The sequence below is a fragment of the Typopeltis vanoorti genome, chromosome 10 (genome assembly GCF_054136105.1).
Source record: "Typopeltis vanoorti isolate ZY-2024b chromosome 10, IOZ_Tvanoo_1.0, whole genome shotgun sequence".
NCBI lineage: Eukaryota > Metazoa > Arthropoda > Arachnida > Uropygi > Thelyphonidae > Typopeltis > Typopeltis vanoorti.
In genome coordinates this window covers 34,887,131-34,904,829 of record NC_143558.1, presented here as the reverse complement: position 1 = coordinate 34,904,829, position 17,699 = coordinate 34,887,131, and the positions used below count along the sequence as shown (strand labels likewise).

Genomic DNA, 17,699 nt, shown 5'->3' with positions numbered 1-17,699 from the left:
ATGAACTGTCTGACCAAATATAAACCCGAATTCCAAATATGAAATATTTTTAATGAAATAATTAAAAATACAGTAGGAAACATGTTATATTTCCTACTGTATTTTTTCTTTGAACTGCTTTTTTTCTACTTTAATAGTATCAGATTTACTGGCCGTTACAACATGTGTGTTACAATTATGGTTAGCATTACCTGTTCCATTTGCTCTTCTTTTCAAAGTCCTAGTTCTAAGCCACTTTTCCATTATTAAAAAAACGTTTCCGAAAAATATATAAATACTGGGGTTAACTCACGACACACTTTGTTCAAGTATCACTTAGCACTTCTGAAGATATATTGAACCTTGGTTGGAGGAAACCTTCAATAATAAAAATCTATACACAACAAGCAATTGGTTGAAACGTTGATAACACATGTTCACTTCAAATCTGACAAAACAGCAAGAGAAGGCGGAAGCAATAAAACTATATTGTTTTTCACTTTACCCTTCTTTTATTATTCGTCATTCTGCCACTAAATTTGTAGATGCAGAATGACAAATAATAAAAGAGGGGTGAGTGAAAAACAATAGTTTTATTGCTTCTGCCTTTGAACATTCTGATGCTATTTGTTGGATTTTTGAAGGCTCCATTTGATTTCAATAATTTTTACTTACTTTTTCAATTTTAATTTGTTTTGTTTGGATAATTAAAAAATATATATTTATTTAATTAATTAAAGTCTGCCTGCAGACCACCTGTCCCATCGTCGCAGACTACCTGTGGTCCATGGACCACCAGTTGAGAAACATGGTCTAAGATATAGTACAAAAGGGCACATTCAAGTTCCATATAGTGGTTTTTCTCAGTTTAACAAAAAACAAGCTAATAGATATGCTAAAACATTTGTAATCACTAAGGATTGCAGAAATAGTTAAGATATTGCAAAATACAGAATCATTTTTGCAACTTCTTTGGCACTGAAATTATTTTTTCAGCTAAATAAGATACACCTAATGCTAATCTATATATATCTAACAAGGATTAATATTCTTTCTAGAACTCCATGGAGTTAAATGATTCAATGCAGTAGTCTAAATTCTCTATAGACAATACATATCACACTTCAACTTGAAGGTATTCAAGCATCAGGGTATTTACCACTGAATGTGTTATATTTACTCGCCACACTATGCAAAAAATATGTTTTTCACTTGCTTACTCACATGACCCTTCTACAGTTTCCAGAAATGATCTCTCATTCTCCACACAGCAATACTGTATTGGGTAATAGAATCAACGTTTTCTCTGTCTTTCTGATAGGTTCCTGACAAAAGACAATATGTCTCAATCATATTGCCTTTTATCTGCCAAATACTGCAAAATACTTTCCCTCAATATGGTTCTTCATACTCAACATTCCAAAGTTGTGAGGCAGTCACCGACATCTCTCCCTCTTTGTTTCCTTATCACCCCAGACATCCAGGTGACTGACCATATTTGTAAACCGAAATCCAAATATCAGTTATAGAATGGCATTAACTCTTTCTTATCCCTACTTGTCAGTGTCCTTCACATTATAGCAGTAATTTTCTGGGTAACATTTACAACATTTTGCAAAGTGTCTCCTGAACTTTAACTTAGCATCACTAGACCTTTTGCTTCCTCTACCTCCCAGAGTGAAGTTTCACCAATACAATACACCTCATTCTATCTCCTTTGGCCAAAGGCGGAATGAGGAGATGAAATTCATTTATTTCATTCTAACATTAAAATGATTTCCCCAAAGCATCAACCTTTGCAAACAGTATTGTAACAGCATCACATCAGAGCACTCTAACATTACTTTCTCCAATTTACCATCATTAGCAAACAATTGAGTATCTCCTTTAAAGCCTTGTATTACACCATGAATATACACTGCTTGGAAAGAAGTCAATGGATACCTCCATGGGCAAGGTGCATTTTGCCATATAATGAGTCCATATGTTTGTAACTAATATAAATTGGAGGAATATGATGCTCCCAAGTCAGTGCAACTGTGTCCAGGTGAAATGGCTGCAAGAAAGGAACTGATGAAGTTTGAAAGAGGCATAACTGTTCAACAATCATTGATACCATACTGAGATGGAAGTGCAAGGAGTCAATTGCAAGTGCTATCTACAGTGGATTACCAATCACACTCACTAAATGTGATTGTATAAAGGATAATATAAAAACCACCATTTGTCAGTTGAATGCGGAGTACCAGGCATTGACTGGAACATAAATCTGCACAAAAACATTCAGAACCAAGGCTCACAACATGGGTTTCCATGGTAGGATCACAATATACAAGTCCCACATTATCCAAACCAACACTGAATGGTTTGTGGACATGAACATCACCACACTTGACTTGCCTCCACAGAACCCTGATCTCAATCCTACTGAACAATATACAAGTCCCACATTACCCAAACCAACATGCAGCATCATCTTCAGTAGGACGTGGAAACTTGGAATGCTGTGTTATTGAGCGACGAATCATGCTGCACCCTCTACCAGACAGACGGACATGTGTGGGTGTGGTGTATGGCTGGTGAATGTCTCTTACCAGGGTGCATAACCCCCAACCATGAAATTCAGAGGTAATAATGGTGTGATGGTATGATCCTGTTTTTTCTGGTTTGGCCTCAGACCTCTGTTTGGGATGCTACAAACACTGAACTCCAAGAGCTATCGAACATTCAGGATAATGCAATGCTTCCTACTTTGTGGCAATACTATGGAACTGACGTCTCTTTCAGCAAGATAATGCACCGAATGTTCGATAGCACTTGGAGTTCAATGTTTATGGCACCCCAAACCAGAGAAAACAAGACCATACCATCAGACTGTTATTACCTCCAAATTTCATGGTTGTGGTTATGCACCCTTGTAAGAGACAGAAGCTTCTGCTGTAACTGCCTGGTTTGTGGACATGAACATCACCACACTTGACTGGCCTCCACAAAACCCTGATCTCAAGCCTCCTGAACATCTATGGGATGAACTGAAGTGTCAGGTGAAGTCAGGGGATGTCTGTCCCACAACAGTCCAAGACCTCATTTCATGCCTACAGGAAGAATAGGCCAAAATTCCTATTGATCGATATCATACACTTGTGGTAAGTATGCCCCATAGGACTGCTGCAGTCATTGCAGTGAAAGGAGGTCCTACATCTTATTAAGGTGGGCACCATGACTGGTTGTTCCTCACACTATGGTGTTCATTGACTTCTTTCAAGCAGTGTATAAATGAAACAACTAGTTCCCAAGTAAGAACGTAGTACCTTAATATAATAAGTTTAGTTTAATCCTTTATCCAAGTGTGAGCAAACAAAGTTTGTGCCTGAAAGTATCTTCAGAACTGGGGTAAGGTATTATTATTATTGTTCCAGGCAACTCCAAGGAGTCGACAGACTCATCGAGGGAGGCCCTAACATCATGTCAAGAACAACTATTCGACATTGACACAGTATCTATCATACCTTGCCTTGAACTCATTCACAGTCGTAGCACCCACAACAGACTCTGGAAGCTTATTCCACTCATTCACCACTCTCCAAGTAAAAAACCTAGCTCTAACACCCTTGTCAACCATGCTCTTGCCCAGCTTCTATGCATGGCCCCTAATCCTCCCACCACCAGTCATATTTTCAAAAATATCTTCTGGATCAATCTTATAGAAACCTTTCAGTAATTTGAATGTCTCAATCATATCACTCCTCTTTCACCTATCGTCCAATCTCTGCAACTCACAAATCTTCAACCTATTCTCATAAGGTTCATTCCAAAGACCTGCTATCATTTTGGTCACTCGTGTCTGGATCCTCTCCACTTCCTCCCCATCACGAAGAAACCCTGGTGCCCATAACTGGGCACAGTAGTCCAGATGGGGTCTTATCAAGGCTCGATACAGAGGAACAACAACTTGTTTGTCTCTGCATGTTAAAGTATTTTTCAGAAGCCAAGTGATTTGATGAGCTGATTTAGTCACTTTTGCAATGTGCCCCCTAAACTTCAATTCCCTATCCACCAACACTCCCAAATCCCTGGCCTCATCAATCTCCTGGAGTACGGTTCCACCAATGCGATATATTGCTGCTATTCTTTTCACCCCAAAGTGCATAACCTTACACTTTGCCACATTAAATTGACATCCATTTTTTCTAGCCCAGTCCTCCAAACTATCCAAATCATCCTGTAAAATTTTGACATCCTGTGCACTCACAATTGCTCTACCCAACTTTGCATCATCAGCAAACAAGTGAACACTTCCTCTCGAATCCTTTCCTATATCATTGATGAACAAATTGAAAAGCAGTGGCCCAAGAACAGAGCCCTGGGGCACACCACTAGTCACAAGCCATCTTTTAGACTCCACTCCTGCATAAACCACTCTATGGTATCTCTCCTTCAACCTCCCTCCTATCCATCTCACCAACCCTATATTTATCCCCATCTGCTCCAGTTTACTGATTAGGGGTCCATGTGGTATCCTGTCAAAGGCCTTGGCAAGGTCCAGTACTATCACTGTAAACCCATTACCCCTATCTAGTTCAGCCATCACTGTGTTATAAAACGTGAGCAAGTTACTGAGGCATGATCTACCCTTCACAAAACCATGTTGTCCCCCATACAATATCCCATTTTCATCTATCCAATCCTGTATTCTTTTCTTGACTAATTTCTCTAAGACCTTGACAATGGTTCCTGATATGCTAATCGGTCGGTAATTTACAACAGCAGTCTTGGAACCACCTTTATGCAGTGAAACTATTTTCCCCTCTTTCCACCCCCTCGGCACTAACCCAGACCCAAGACTCAAATTAAACAAAATGGTCAAGGGTACTGACAATTCTTTAGCTGCTTCTCGTACGACACGAGCTGGTATACCATCCAATCCCACGGATGTATTGACATTGAGGTTATGCAATAGACTACTCACCTCCACTTCATTCACCACAATTCCTGTATAATCTACTGGTTTATTCGTTTCTGCAATGTCACCACCTGGTTGATATATACTTGCAAAGTGCTCACTCAGTAACTCAACTATATCAACTGATTCAGTTACCCTCCCTACCATCGGCATTCTTTAAAATCATTCTGCCATGTACATTTTTCCTTTTACTTGCTACATATCTAAAAAACTGTTTAGGATTCTCTTTAGCCTGCATGGCCAATGTTCTTTCGTAATCCTTTTTTGCTTTTCTTACCACACTCGTTACCCTTCTGGCCTGCCGGTCACCTTTCTCCTTAAATTCCCTCCATAGTTGTTTCTTTTTTTTGCAGCTCAAGCTTAATGGCGTTATTCATCCATTTAACCCCTACTTGATTTATTATTCGGACTCTAGGTATACAGTCAGCCATTGCTTCATGCAAACACTTCTTAACTGCTTCCCATGCACTATCAACTTCTAGTCCTTGCAGTTGTACATGCCATGGCACTGAACCAATCAAACTCCTAAGCTTGTCATACTTTTCAGCCCAATAATTCCACATGTACCCTGTCTTAATTGAAAATTCCACACCTTTAGCCACCTCCCAACTCAAGACCCTATGATCACGCTCACCAATTGGTGGCAAATGTGGTCATATTTGTTACAGCCAAATTCTCAGATGTAATTACTAGGTCAGATGTAATTACTCTGACCCCTAGTATTTTCCATTACATGCTGTCGCAGATAGTTATCCCTTAATAACCGCATAAAATCCAATTCCTTCCTCCTGTGTGTCCTCTCCTCACTCCAATCAATGCGACCATAGTTGAAATCTCCCATAATAATTACCCTCCTTCCACTCATTTCTTCTATTTGCTTGTGCATACTGTCACCACCATCTTTTCCATCACCTGGTCTATAGCAGCACCCAATTGTATATTTAGTTCTGCTAGCCACAATCTCATACCAAATGACCTCAAATGTGCTCTTTTCTCTATCCTGCAATTCAACTTAAGGTAAGGTAGTACAACACTGGGAAACGAGTTGCCCGGTGTTGTACTACCTTACCCCAGTCCTGAAGATACTTTCAGGTGCAAACTTTGTTTGCTCATACTTGGATAAAGGATTAAACTAAACTTATTATAGTCTAACCAAGTGAAAAATAAACTCTCAATGTAGTACCTGTTTGTCAGCTTTGTATTTTAAGATATTGAACCTCAATATATAAGTTGCTGGCTCCTATCAGGTAACAAAATTACTAACTGATTATCCATCCTCACTTTCCAAATGTAAAATTTTGTAGTTGGATATGCAATTCCATCAAAGAGTTCTGTAAAACCAAAAAAAATATGTATCTTATCTAATCTCTCAAATACCTTATTATAAAATGTAACTAGTGTAAAATCTGTATAACTCATAATATGTATAAAACTTATAAAAATAATGTGTATTATAATGGGTATAAAACTCAGATTCATGACTTCATGTTCTTTTTTTACATATGAAGAAGAAATTTTCTCACAGTGATGACTTCCAATCATGTTTTTAAGGATATTTAGCAGAGGGCATGCCATAAGCCTGAATATGAAATGATTGGGAAAATATTGGTTCAGTAAGTAAAGAAGACAATCATCATAGAGGAATTCAGGTATAGCAATATACAATGGAGAGAGATAATCTGTATATGAAAATAGGAAGAGAGTTTCTAAATTACTTAGAGATAATTATTTGTAGCGTGCATGATGATTTTCATATTAAATACAACAATGAAATGTCACAAGAGATGGGTATGTTGAGGGTATCATCCTTATATTAATAACAGAGCATTAATGAAATATAATAAACATTAACATATTGAACTGTTTGGTAACAATGATTTATTTTCTGAAAAAGTGGTGGTGGAAGAGAGGAGAATCAATCCTACCTTTCGGACCTTCTCATGACCTTCAGTACCTGGAACTCGAGGAATAAGAATAGCATCTAAAGTCGTATTAAACTCATCATAGGTCTTTTGTTCTGAATAAAGAAGTGTTTTCAACATTCTATCTGTCAGCTGAAAAGGTTCATGATGCCACTAGAATTAATAAAAAAAAAAGTGTATTTAAAACAATATATCATTTTAAATTTCAGCAAATGGGATGATATATCTAAGTTATTCATAGTGTACTCATAAAAATAATGAATTCTATATATATTTTTTTAAGGTAAATTCCATAGTTTTGTATCGTTTTCAAAATATTTTTAACTTCTTTGAAAAAAAAAAAAATGCAAATATCCTTGTAAGTTCTATATGAATGCATGCTGGGGATTCATTATAACAGATTTGTGGAATGAAATATTATTTTGGATAAAACAACTTTTATTGCTTTAAAATTATTCAAAATTCCAGATGTTATTTACTACTCATTGCAGAAAGGAGTCTCCACAAAACACGTAGAATGAGATAAAATTCAATTAGAAAGCAAGAAATCAGTTTCTGTTTTTGTTCTTATAGAAGTTCCTTTCCTTGAGTCAATGTGTAATAAATAATGTCTATTTTATCTTACACAGAGTAAAGAAAGGTTACGGAAGATGAAATAAATAAATAAAAAATATTAATAATAAAATACCTGATTCTCATATAGACAGCATCAATGATAAAACTTCTCTTTTAAGGGAGGTTTTATGCATATCATCCTGAACATGTGAGCAACAATCTAAACATGGGTGAATTTGGGATTTGCATATAGCTAAGAGTTGGTTGAGTGTAAAATAGGCTCTTGAACAAAAGAGAATGCCAAGTTTCTTGGATATGCTGTGTTTATGCCAGGAAAAACTGGAGATAAATGTTAGTCAAAGCAAAGAGATCAGATCTTATGTATTACTGAAGGGTAAAGGTAGGTGTTTTGATGGCACTGAATATAAGAAGGTTGTCCTTGCCATCGGAAGATTGTATGAAAATCAATGTTTAAGGCATTAGTTGTAGATGATCTTGTAGCCTGGGATTTCAAAGTACTGCATGGTTTGTCAAATGAGCAAGATGAGTGGAGAGTACTATCATCTGCAAAACTGTGGAAAGGATTGCAAGTAGGTCATTTATGCACAGGAGAAAGAGAGTATGTGATAGGAAAGTGCCTCGTGGAACTCCAGCGTTGGTGGTGAAGCTAGAAAAGAGGGAGCCATCTACCATGACTCACAGCGAATAACCAGAGAGAAAGCTGGCTACCCAATCACAGAGGATGGCAATTCATGTTATCAGGGCCTACTAAGGCCTTGATGACACACACATGATCAAAAGCTTTGGAAATGTCAAGGGTGATAGCACAAGTTTCTCCGAACCTTTCTATGGTATGTGTCCAGTGGTGAGTGATGCAAGCTATGAAGTTAGCTGTGGATCTTGAATGGTGGAATCTGTACTGGTGGTCAGTGATTAATTGGTGGGTCTAAGTAGTGGAGGAGTTGGCCATTGATGATTTTCTCCTTTATTGTGGAGAGGACAGAGGTGATAGCAATTGGTCAATAGTTTGATGGAAGACTTCTATCATCCTTTTTTGGAATAGGATGGATATGGGATTGCTTCCATGCACTGGGATAAGAACCAGATATGTATAATAAATAACAGAGATGATGCAGGATGGGAGTTAGTTCTGGAGCACAACGTTTGAGAACAATGGGAGAGATGCCATTAGGATCAGAAGAGACTTTAGGAATCGAGTTATTTAGTAGTTTTCTTATGTCTTTTTGTTGAAAAACTAGAGGAGGTATACAGTACTTGGATTGTGTTATGGCAGGAGGCGATTTCCCTTGGTCATCTATGCAGGAGTTGGAGAAAAAGAATAATGCTAATAATGCCATTTCCATCCTATTCCAAAAAAGGATGATAGAAGTCTTCCATCAAACTACTGACCAATTGCTATCACCTCTGTCCTCTCCACAATAATGGAGAAAATCATCAATGGCCAACTCCTCCACTACTTAGACCCACCAATTAATCACTGACCACCAGTACAGATTCCACCATTCAAGATCCACAGCTAACTTCATAGCTTGCATCACTCACCACTGGACACATATCATGGAAAGGTTCGGAGAAACTTGTGCTGTCACCCTTGACATTTCCAAAGCTTCTGACCATGTGTGCCATCAGGATAAGAGAGAGAGAGAGGTGGAAATGCAGGAAAGCAAAAATTGCATCCAATGGCCTTAGCAAGGGACCAGAAAACTTGCCTCCATTTGGAAAGGAGGCAAGTTTTCTGCTGTTGGTCTAAGTGAAATCAGATTTGGATCTACTGATGACTGATTTGCAATGTTACATGCCTCGGTATAGTCAGAGTATGAAACTGGAGTTCTTGATGTGAGTGACATGCAGTAAGCTGAATTTTTTTTTTTCCTGAACTGCCTTTGCCACATCTTCAGTTAAACTAGGGCTTGGAAAGGCAGATGAGGATTATGGATTGAATGGAGGATGAAAGCTTTCATACCAGTGAGAATAATTTCTGTGGCTCATTCGCAGCAGGTGTTAGGGTCAGGTGAGTGGAAGCAATAGTGAGACTAAGGAAAGGAGTAGAAATTCTAAATTTAAATTGCCCCAGTGGTATCTTCTCATAATATTGAGAAGAGATATATTAGCATTAGAGAAAATTGCTTTTCTAGAGGTATTTTAGCAAATTTGTAAAGTAGTAGTGGGAATAAACAAGAGGTATTTTTTAGCACATTTTTTTTTTCTTATACCACTATATATACAACTTATCCTGTGCATCAGCTTATCTATGGTTTAGTCATCAAAATTAATTTCTCAGTATTTAAAAATAAATCTGTGTTTTGGTATTCTATATTCTCTCTTTCATAAAGTCGTTGTTCTTTTTGTTATATATATATATATATATATATATATATATATCTTATTTTTTATTTTTTCCCATTTTTTAAGCAGTGGCGATAACTAAAAATACAATGTAATGAGAAACAATGACTAAAAAAAAAAAATGCCAGTTCTTTCACATTTAAGCTTGTTGCTGTTACTGACTTGGATATTTCTTGTATACCGTAATATATGTTACAGTATACAAGAAATCATGTTTTCAGCCATTAAATATCTGTGCATATGTAAATAAAAGTTGGCATGATATTATATAGATGAGTAACTTTTTTTTTTTTTTTTTTTATGTTGAGAACAGTTTATTTTATAACAAGTTCAAATTATCCACTACAATGGAGCACTGTTTCCCTTAAGGAAACAAATTTTTTTATAATCTATTCAACTGAGTTAGCAATGCACTTCAATCAGTCCTTATTGGGGCCATCAAAAATACTCCATGAATGTCAAGCAAAAATCCATGTTTTCACCCAAAATTCAACCAGTCTGAAGTTTGGAAGATGCAAAACTTGTTAATGAATTTTAGATGTAATTCCCCCCCCTCCTTCTTATCAAAGCCCTGACGTGGCCCTGGTGATAAGTAACTGTTAGCCCATCTTAAGAAGCATCATGGTGATTAATAAGATTTAAAAACAGATTTTGCATTTCAAAAAGATGTTTTCTTACCTTTTGATTGTACACATCACATTAAATAATAATATTATTATTTATGAGTACTCCATGGAGTCAAAAGACTCATCATGGGAGGTCACTCTCTTCATTAACACAATACCTATCATACATCTTCTTAAACCTATTCACTGTTAGGATGCTCACAACCACCTCTGGCAATCCATTCCACTCATTTACCAAAGTAAAGAACCTGGTCTGCACACCCTTACTAACCACACTCTTAGACAACTTCCAAGTGTGATCCCTATGTATTGAAAAACTTCTTCTGTCAATCTTATAGAATCTCTTTAGTAACCTATAAGTTTCTATCATATCCCCTCTCCTCTACCTGTCAGCTAAACTCTGCAACTCATGCACCCACATCCTCAATCTATCCTCTTAGGTAACATTCCACAGACCTGTCACCAGCTTGGTCACTTATCTCGGAATCCTCTCCACCACCTCCCAATTGCCAAGAAACAATAATTATATTGTTTACAACAATAATACAAACAATAATTATTATTATGTTGTAAACAATAATAATATTTAACATTTATAGTTAATCCTGAATATTAAGCTAAAAAATTGTTTCCAAATGTCATATAAAAAATTTTATATACTTAAGCTGACTAAATTTATGTCATGAGTCTGTATTTTTTTTTTTCCAGTTTCTACGTGAATAAAGGAGATGTCTAAATAATAACATAAATAATATTATATTAGAATATACTATTAAAGTAGAAAGTTGATTGCTACACATAAGAACATGTTCTTATATGTAGCAATCTAACATCAACAAATATTTTTTTTTGTTTCCCCATTTTAAGTTAATCCCATCAAACTACCTTATGTATCAATGTTTATAAGGTCATTGATCTCAAAATATTTATAAAAGACAATCTATAAAATAGGGTTGCAAAAGACTGTGTGTAAAAACTTTGCAGATATCAACTGCCCTAGATACAGAATTACTGGTATTTGAATGAGGTACAATAATAGTTAAATGATAGTAGAGATAATGTTTGAGATGCTCATTTTCATTATATTCTTATTAAAAAAAAAAAGTAAACTGTATTAGGGAACTTTCAAGGCTTTCGCTTCGAGAGAGATTATTTTTATATACTTAAGCTGATTTACGGAGTCTTGAGTATTTATACCTACTTTCTCTAGGTGTATTCATATGTACCTGTGAAAATCTTAAAATTAAGAATACTTACAGAGATGTTCAAGATGAAACAGCATCTTTCAAAAAATTTCCATTATACTCTAAAATTTCATCAAAAAGGAAACTAACATGTTATATGTTGATGCATGCCACTTAAAGAAAGTAATATTTTCAAATGAGTTAATAGTTATGGGTAATGGGTTCTGAGTCTCTGGATTTAAAGGAGTGCCAGGTAAGAATACCTTTGTAAGTTTATTATTATAAATGAATATTTTCATGATCCTATAGAAGGGACCAGAAATAACATTGTTCCCATGGAGCATGGGATCAAATAACACTGCAATCTTGGATTATATACAAAAAAATCATAAACCCATCTTCAAACATATGATTTCCAATATCTAAAAATGCTAAGTTACAAAAAATACATTTAACAAGTTCTTCCTCTTTTCCATTAAATCGCTCTTATATTCCATGTTGCTAATTTTATTATTCTGTATAGTTTTCTTTTCCTTTTCCAATCAATATCCAATTTTTCCATCCGATTCATGTTTGTCTTGGTTTTTCAAGCAATATTGTTTTACGTCCAATGACAGGTTGCTAGCCCAATCACCAGACGCCTCCCATGCTAGCCAGGAATATTGATGTAGCCTTCATGCCTGGGGTGGCCCTTCTGGAAGATTAAGCTTCCAACATACTTCACCTACATCTCCCATCCACCTCTCCACCATGATGAGGTGTAGGTAGGATTTAGAGAGGCTATATTATTCAACCCAAAGAATAAAATGGATTGAACATGTGGAGAGAAGAAGTGAAAATAGAATAATAAAACACCAGTAAACAATTTGTAGTATGAACCAAATACTGTATTACTAATGAGGAGCCTGATAATTATGTAATTATATAGTTGGAAACCAAAGAATAAGAGAAGAACAGAAAGACCTAGAAAAAGATTAAAAAGTACCATTAAAGAAGATGAAATCTGTTGCAACAGATATCATATCTAATACATGAAGAAGACATTTAACAAAGATGAAGCATGCTATATCTTGATAATATAAACTACAAGGATGAACATTCAATTGTTATAATATATGTTATGAAAGTAACTTTCATGAATAATGTACTAACAAATTAATGAAATTTCATGATAAAAGTGCTTTCTTCTACCATCAAAGAATTAGACTGGATAAAAAAAAAATAAGAAAGAAAATATGTTAGCCCAGAGAGTTTCTAGTTCTAAAGTAAGTTGATGGTGTCATTGCATTCACAGTCCATCAGTCATAGTTCAATGTGCAAATGCAAAATCACATTCTATTACAGCAGATCATTATACTTGATTTGGCTGTTTTGAGATGTATTCATGTGAGTTCCATCCCAGGCACAGGGAATCTTTCTCTGGTGCGATGTGCATAGTGCACAACAATCATAACATACTTGTGAAACTTACTACTGTTTTGCAAAATAACTTTAGTTATTTAAAAGTAATAATTTTACTTTTGTAGAATGTTTGTTTATATGTAAATATACACAGCTATCAGGACATTCATTAGCAGTGTAGTACTTTTCTTGTCTGCAAAACAGCTCTATGACAGAGAATACTGATGGCAAACTATAACCAGTAGCTGCTAGTTCATCATTAGTGTGAGCAGGGACAAACACATAGTGTGTGTGTGCAAAATACTAGTTACTGTGTGACTTACTGTGTATATGTAAAAAACATTAAAAAATATTTTTTTGTATAGTCATATATGCTTTCTGCTAAAAAAGCATATACACAATAAATCACACAGTACCAGTGAACTTATTATTAACCTAGTACTTGGCTAACTCTACAAACTCAGTAACTGCCATGCCTTGATTACAATGATGAAGCAGCAGCTGCCAAGTCTAGTTTATCATCATCTGCAAAGATGACCAGTTTGTAGCATGAGCCAAATACTGTATTACTAATGAGGAGCCTGATAATTATGTAATTGGTTGCACTTTTTTTACATGAGAACACATATTTGACAAAAGTAATAGTAATTTTATTATAAGGACCTAGGATTAGTAAAAAAAAATTATTTAAAAGCATTAAATTAACTAGAAAAATAAAACTAATTTCATGCTCCAAACTGTATTTTTTACTAACGTTTTTTAAAGGCTGCTTTCCCAGGTGTGTAGTAACTCTTGGATATCATTTACAACAATATCAACCATTACACAGGAAGTACACATTATTTTATTATTATTATTTATTTTTATTTTTATTTTTTCAGAAAACATCGAGCAAACAAATATGTACAAGTCAATGTGTTCTGAAATATATATATATATATATATATTAAAACTGATTGGGCTTAAAAATAACTATCCACAACCGTTTTGAAATGACGGTATACCGGATAAAATCATTTCGTTACCTTTGAAGCTGCTTCAGACCAGCTAACTCCATGAACATACAATCGGCCGAGAATTACTGATAAAAGTAATTCAACAATAAATAATGCTGGAAAAAACAGATACATATACAAGTTTGTTGCCATAGTAAACTAAACTATAGTACTAAAAAAACTTTCAGCTACTGTTGCTCTCTTGTTACTCTTCGTATGAATGACCACGTCGTCCAACAGTAGTAATATGACTTCCTCGTGCCATTGAAGTCTGCTCTTATTGGTAAAGCATGAACCAATCACTTGGAAGATGAAGTTGGCACACACAATAGAAAATTTCTTTTCACATAAATTTAGTTAGCTCCGTCGGATCGATTTGTTCTATTACTTGATCTAGGAATTCTTGGACTATTTTTTTCTTCTGTTTTAGAGTATCTTAATCACAATTGTAGATTTTTTTTAGGATTAACATGATTATCGGATTAAATATATATCAAATATTACCGATATAACATAAGACTCAAAGGCAATAGCAAGTACCGGGGTTATTAGCATTATAATAAGTACATATATTAACGAAAGACACCCACTTGAATAATTTGTACCAGGTCAGTGACAATTTAGTTTTACCGTTGATAAGATCTTTCAAAATATTTACCTGTTTTTTTTTTTTTTTAGAACTTCATTTTAGAACTCACAAAGCCCCCCCCCCCCAAAGAAAAAGAAAAAAAACACTAGAAAATTTTCCAAAAATCTTTTCCTAATTAAAATTCTTTTATTTATTTATGTCGTGTCTTCTATTTCTATACTACTTATGAATTAGCGGCCATATAAGGTGGGAATACCTATAGCTCTCGGGAATCCGGGACGCTGTGAACGCAAGGCGAACGAAGTAGTGCTCTTGCGGACCCAGCGCTACTTCGTTTGCCCGAGCCGGGCCAGAGGAGAAGATCACGGGTATCATGTATTGGTAATCACTGCAGTTGCTCAGTCGTAAGTCGTATGCAATGTAGTGTGCTTTCTCAAATCGTCTACTCAACTCCCCCCCTGAAGATAAAATCATGAGTGCTCCCCCCCTCCAGATTAAATCTTGAGTGCTCGGTCCCCCCTCTAAGATTAAATCCTGAGTGCGCTACTGCTCACGAAAGCCTCCCCCCCCTCCTGTTTAAGAGAGAGAGAGAGAAATTACAGCCAACGTATGGTAGTCTTTGGTAGACCAGTGTTTCTCAAATTTTTCCTACGACGGAACACTTCACAAATTCCTGAAATTTTAACGGAACACCTTGGTTAGAGTCGCAGCATTTAAAACCATTCCAGTCTCATATTAATATTAATTTTGATAATTTTTCACGGAACACTTATTCACTAGAGCCTGTGTAGTTCAGTGGTTGTGGCGTTTGCACACCACGCCGCTTGGCCGCACGAAGGAAGACTTGGTTTCGAGTCTAGTCGGCGACTAGAGGAAATTTTTCTAAGCCTTTCTTCGACCGGTTCCCGAGTTAGTCGATCTCTGGCACGGGCAAGCGGGTTTTTCCTCCCGGAAACTCGGGTTTTTCGTCCCGTAAACTCAAGAAAATCGACCGTAGAACCCACATTATTTCAGACATTAAATATATTGTGTTAGGGTTAGGGACCACGAGATGGCGGCACATTTGAGCCGTCTCTCTTCACTGTGTACCACTTAATTAGTGATAGCCTTGGGCCATCTATCTGTGATTGGTACCAGTGGAGATTGAACTGCCCACTCAGTCTCCCAAAGTTAGACAGGGCTAAATGGCCTCGCCTACTCCCGTATACGGGAATAAAAAGGCGTTAGCAGATTTTTTTTTTTTTTTTCACTTATTCACTTTCCGCAGAACACAATTTGGGAAACCCTGTGGTAGACATTCTTTTTTTAAAAAGCTGAATTGCTATAACTTTTATGCCAACTTTCCATAAAAGTTTACTGAAAATTAGTGCTACAGGTGTGGCAAGATATATAGCTCGAAGATACTTTTAATCCTACTTCAAGTCCCTAATTAAGCAATGTGATAATGGTATCACACGAAGAAAACCATTTACCACCTTTCTAATATTTTTGAAAACTTAAATATGTTTACAACTGGAAAGAGCTTTGCAATCACACGTCATAATGAGATCTAGATAACTTTATAATAGATTTTAATTTATTATTTGTGGGAAAATGCCAACATATTGGTAAGTCAGGAGAAATGCAAGAAAAAAATTTCTCATAACAATAAAAATTGAAACGTTTTATTAATTAATAGTTTAAATAAAGAAAAATAATACTGAATATGTTGGAGTAGTAATTTCTTAAAAATTAAACAAGAAAACATTTTCAGTACCTGAATTCGTAAATATTTTACAGTTAAAGAAAAAAAAAAAAGAAGAAGCTTATTAGGTAATGGGCTACTCCATCTCTCCAAACCGAAGCCAAATTAAATCCTTATAATAAAATGTTAATTTATCTAAAACAGTAATTAAAAAATATGCTGATTGTATATTTTTAAATAGGGATGATACGATGACTCACATGGACTATACATTTGGAAACTGAAAATCAAAACTACGAAAGCTAAAAAAGAAAATTAAAAATTTTAAGCCTCAAAAGTTTGAGTTTGGCATTGTTTAATAATCTGACGACAATTCTCATCAAACGGCAAGCACTTCAGTCATGTTGCTGGTCCTTTATATATTTCACTGGTTTTTGTTCATGTTTTGTCTTAGCATCAATAGCGTTAGACCACCCTAAGAAAGACCCATCTAAGTTCGATTCTAGTCGCCAAGAGGAATTTGTTCTAAGCCTTTTTTCGACCGGTTCCGAGTTAGTTGATCTTGGGCATGGGAAAGCGGGTATTTCGTGCCATAAACCCAAGAAAATCGACAGTAGAACTCACAATAATATAATGGGTTAAAGTCAGGGCACTTGTATATCATCCTTCACCGGATTCCATTTAAAATTAGTGAACAGTCTATTATTATTGCATATGGGCAACTTCATGGCGACCATAGACTCATCAAATAAGACCTGGGCCAACTATCTCTGACAAGCTAGAATGGAGCTTGACTGCACCTCAGGCACCAAAAGTTATCTGGGCTAACACGGCCTCGTCCACTCCTGTGGAATATAAAAGGTGTTAGCGCATTATTATTTTATTATATATTCTGTATATGCATACTGCCACACAGGAAGAGGCCATCCAAAAACTCATTGGAAATCAAGTCATGTGTGGAGGGGCAAGGAATCAAGGGGAAAATAATCTCCTGATATCCTTTTTGAAGAACTGCAGATTGTAATCTTTGGGGAACATTTCAGTGAGTCTGCAGTTCAACTTCCCACCCCTAAACAGAATCAAGAATTTTAGGGTTCTTACTCTATGTCTACCATCATAAATGTGATACCAGTATACCAAGTTTAGAAGCATTTCTGATTTGTACAAAGTTAGTAGCTGTATATATAAAGGAAAGTATTTCATGTATATAGTTCAACTGTGAAAAGCTGTTAAGCAGGTATTGATTGTGTTACTGTAGGTTTAACAGAAACGGGCAGGGCCGTACTTATGCACAGGCACGCGAGGCTCTAGCTAGGGGAACCTGAAAAATTAGGGTCAATTTAAAGGTCACAAACAATGAAGGAAAGGGCCCCAGAAGCACTCTAGCGCCTCGGGAAAAGTGTAAATATGGCCTTGGAAACTGGGATATGACAG

General features: G+C 36.0%; 1 protein-coding gene across 1 annotated transcript in view; it reads right to left on the bottom strand.

The window, feature by feature from the left end:
- The window catches only part of LOC150102327 (glutaminyl-peptide cyclotransferase-like), a 64,874-nt gene extending 50,688 nt beyond the window's left edge, over positions 1 to 14,186 (bottom strand). The window contains exons 1-2 of the mRNA XM_090399396.1: positions 14,023 to 14,186; positions 6,868 to 7,017 (exon numbers count right to left, since the gene is read on the bottom strand). Coding sequence (XP_090255522.1) covers positions 6,868 to 7,017; positions 14,023 to 14,145 — 273 coding nt within the window. The 5' untranslated portion in view covers positions 14,146 to 14,186. The remainder of the gene's footprint in view (positions 1 to 6,867; positions 7,018 to 14,022) is intronic.
- Positions 14,187 to 17,699: the final 3,513 nt, after the last annotated feature.